The sequence below is a fragment of the Polistes canadensis genome, unplaced genomic scaffold (genome assembly GCF_001313835.1).
Source record: "Polistes canadensis isolate GaletaPanama2010 unplaced genomic scaffold, ASM131383v1 scaffold_46, whole genome shotgun sequence".
NCBI classification, from domain to species: domain Eukaryota; kingdom Metazoa; phylum Arthropoda; class Insecta; order Hymenoptera; family Vespidae; genus Polistes; species Polistes canadensis.
In genome coordinates, this window is record NW_014569593.1 from 756,652 (window position 1) to 760,301 (window position 3,650).

Here is a 3,650-nt window from a genome sequence, read left to right on the forward strand (position 1 = left end):
GAAAAATTTTAACGAAAGACAAACAATAAAAATAAGGATCTTTATAGGAAGAAACGTATTCACCCAAAGTATAGTTACTACTACTGCAACTCGAAGATAACGAGGGTGGCAAATAATCAAGATTGAATTCTTCTACGATGATAAAATAATCGTGAAAAATTTTAACGATAGACAAAAAAGAATAAGAAGGAACTCTATAGGATGAACAAACGTTTTAAACACTCTAAGCATATAACTATTACTATTACTACTACTCGAACATAACGAGGATGGCAAATAATCACAAACGAATTTTTCTACGATGATAAAAATTGTATCTAAAGACAAAAATAAAAAGAATGAATTCTATACGACGAACAAACATTTTAAACACCCTAAAAACATAGTACTACTACTACTATAACGAAGAAAAAACGAGGGCGGCAAATAATCAAGAGTGGGTCGAGGTTGACACTTAAAACCGTAAGAAGCCTCCCGTTATTTCGCGAATGTACTATATATCACTCAAAGAAAGAACGAACCCGTGTCAAGGTTGACTCCCCCTACTCCCCCACCCCAAGCAAGTTAAGAACTGGACTTTCCTTCCACCCCCTTCTTGACCATCGTACCCTCACAGTCTCTTAAGCAGAGTTTCTGTTCTTTTTCTTTTCATTTTCGAAAGTTTGAATAACCGATGCGTAGGAGTAAGTTGCTAGTAAAACAAAAACAAAAGAAGAACAAAAAAAAAGAAAATCAGTTTTATCGTCGTTCGTGATTGCGTGTGTCCATGTCCGTGTTAGTGTCAGTGTTAAAGTGTTAGTGTCTCTGTGTCGTCATCGTCTCATGTTTATTCGCAAAGCACGACCGGAAGTACTCGTTTCTCATCGGCCGCGACCTCGTTGTTGTTGCTGTTGCCTTCCACGACGCGACCCCATAGTATAAAACATACAACATAAAACATATGCGAGTCGCCTTTAGCCCACTTATTCGTCGACCAGACCAGAACAGACCAGACCAGACCAGACGACGACGATCCCACGTGAAAAATTCCAGGTCGGTGTGCTGCTTCCTTGGTTCTTCGGTACTTCGAAAATAATTCATCGATAAAATGATCCTCGATTAATCCTAAAACGTGATTAACACTAAACTACTTCTTCTGATGCTAAACCTAATACGTATTTCGATCAAATTGTTTGTGTCTAATATAAATTCGTAAAAAAAAACAAACAAAAATGCAATTTAAGGGGCACACCTAGTGTGAAATTTGGAAAAAATTTATTATTTTTGTTTGCATATTTTGATAGTCTATATCTTTCAAAATAACTTACTGAAATTTTAAATAAATATTTTAAATAGTTTTAGAGTTACAGTCTTCTAAAGAGTAGCCGCTCAGGGATTAGGAAACAATTATGTTATCTTTGAACGCGTTTTTCTTAAAACTACATTTTTCAGATTGGCTGTAGTTGTAACTCGAAGAAAAATCATTCGATCGTTTTAATTTTTTTTTTTTTTAAATTATATTCTTTAATTATGTATAAATATATCCTCTAAATTTATTATAATATTTCATGCAGTAGTTTTCATGAAAAAAAATTCCCAAAAATCACCATTTGTTTAGGCGGTCACACTAGGTAGGTGTGCCCCTTAAAACACGTTTAATTTATATTAATCATACTATGTAAATATAAACAATAATATATATTTTTCATTATACATACACACCATTGATTACAAATATTATATTCTATATTCAAATAAATCATTTTGATTATACAAATATACATATGAATAACCCTATTGTCGAAAAGTGTTCGAAAAGTTATAGTAGAATAACGTTTTTTTTAAAAATTGACTCTATTTATAAGATAGTGAAAACTTATGACTGTAATAAAAATGATGTTATATTGACTTATGAACATAACTATCAAGTTGCTGAGGAAGTCTCAAATAGAGACGAAACGTTHAACGGATAAATATWGTGTTCATCTTAATTAAACCCGTCCAAAAAACAACTTCCCTAAGAGTAAACTTCGTAATAATATTAATAGATTTTGGATAAGAAAAAAAATCTTGATTATATTAACCTATCGTTAAAGTTTCTATCGTTAATAAAATTTCTCTATTTATCTAATACCAAAAAAATGGTTCAATAAAAAGAATTCTTTTGAACGAGACGCGAATTAAATCGTAATTTGAAGTAAAACATTTTAACAAATGCTCAGCAACTAACAGCTGTTTAACAACGCTTCCGAACGATACCTATAATTTTCTTCCCCTTCCCTTTAACTCCCACTTTTTTCAGCTACGTGCACGAAATAGCGAAACGTTTAAAAGACTGCAATTTCGGAATTCCTGACTCGAGCAATGGCAAACAGTAGTAAAATATCTAACATCATAGATAGTTATAGAATGATATCGGTAACGATTTATCAAACAAGAACGACAGATCAGCCAAAGAGACCATGCCCACCGCATTGCTACTTGCCAATTTCCCCCCTCATCCTCCTCCTCCCTCCTCCCTCCTCCTTTCCCTCTTTCCCTCTTCACACTCACCCCTTTGAAGAATATCAGATGCACGTGGTGGCGGTTACGATCTCGAGAAAACAACGTCGTCGTTGATAGTTGTCATAGTCGTTAACTGCACTTTACATTACGTGCATATACTTACGCGTTTACATAGATACACATATATACACACACATATATTTTAAATATCTAACAAAATTACACCGTAACTTTAATCGCGCGCGCGAATTGCGCAAATGTACAGTTCGTTCGATCGTTAAGAAATATATTTTGTCACGTACACATAACCATCCGATGCACGTCAAACTTTATTTCTTTTCTCTCTCTCTCTCTCTCTCTCTCTCTCTCTCTCTCTCACTCTCATTTTTTATTTTATTTTCTGATAAATAACGTTACCACGAATAATGTATCTATCCATTGCCAATCATCATGGCCAAAAATTTCATCGGAATTAACGATTACGTACTTTTCTTTTTTTTTTTATATATATTTCGGTATTATAGGCTACTCTTTTTTTTTTATCATGGTGGTAGTAAGTATATAAGTGTAACAATACCTTTTATACCACGCGATTATTATTATATTTTTTGTTTTAAATGTTTTTAAATGAAACAAAGAGAAGCCACGTGCGACTCGTCCCCAAGGAAGATATTATTTTTTTATCCTTTTTTTTTTTGTTTAAAATGATTAAAATGTAAATTGAAAATCAAAGGTGGGAGGAAGAGATAGTAAAATAATACGAACCATCTTCAAGGTTTCTTCCGGTCTCAAAAGATAAAACATGGACTGCAAATGTTGCTGAATATCGCATCCTGCAGCGGATACTCTCCTCGAGGGTCGGGCCCTTTCGTTCGGTGGTAAAACTAGGGCCGCACCTTTCCCTGCGAAGTAACATTCGCTCAGGCTGTAACAGAAAAAGTAAGAACGACATTTGTCAATGGAATAAACAAATGAAAGAACACAAAATTAGAAATAAATTTAATCAAGATTTTTTCGAATCACTTTATATATAAAAATATTATATATTTTTTATATATTTATATATAATTTTTTTATATAAATATAATATAGTATTTGGAGTATTGTATAATATTAGGTATATAGTATTATCTAGTAGTATTATATATAGTATAGTATCATTTGTC

The 3,650-nt window shown here is 32.8% G+C and overlaps 1 protein-coding gene across 1 annotated transcript in view; it reads right to left on the minus strand.

The window, feature by feature from the left end:
• Positions 1-3,650, minus strand: part of LOC106785185 (protein phosphatase Slingshot homolog 2) — a gene marked incomplete in the record, with an annotated part of 122,632 nt that overhangs the window by 66,915 nt on the left and 52,067 nt on the right. The window contains 1 exon segment of the mRNA XM_014745418.1: positions 3,250-3,409. Within this exon segment, the coding sequence (XP_014600904.1) occupies positions 3,250-3,409 (160 nt within the window).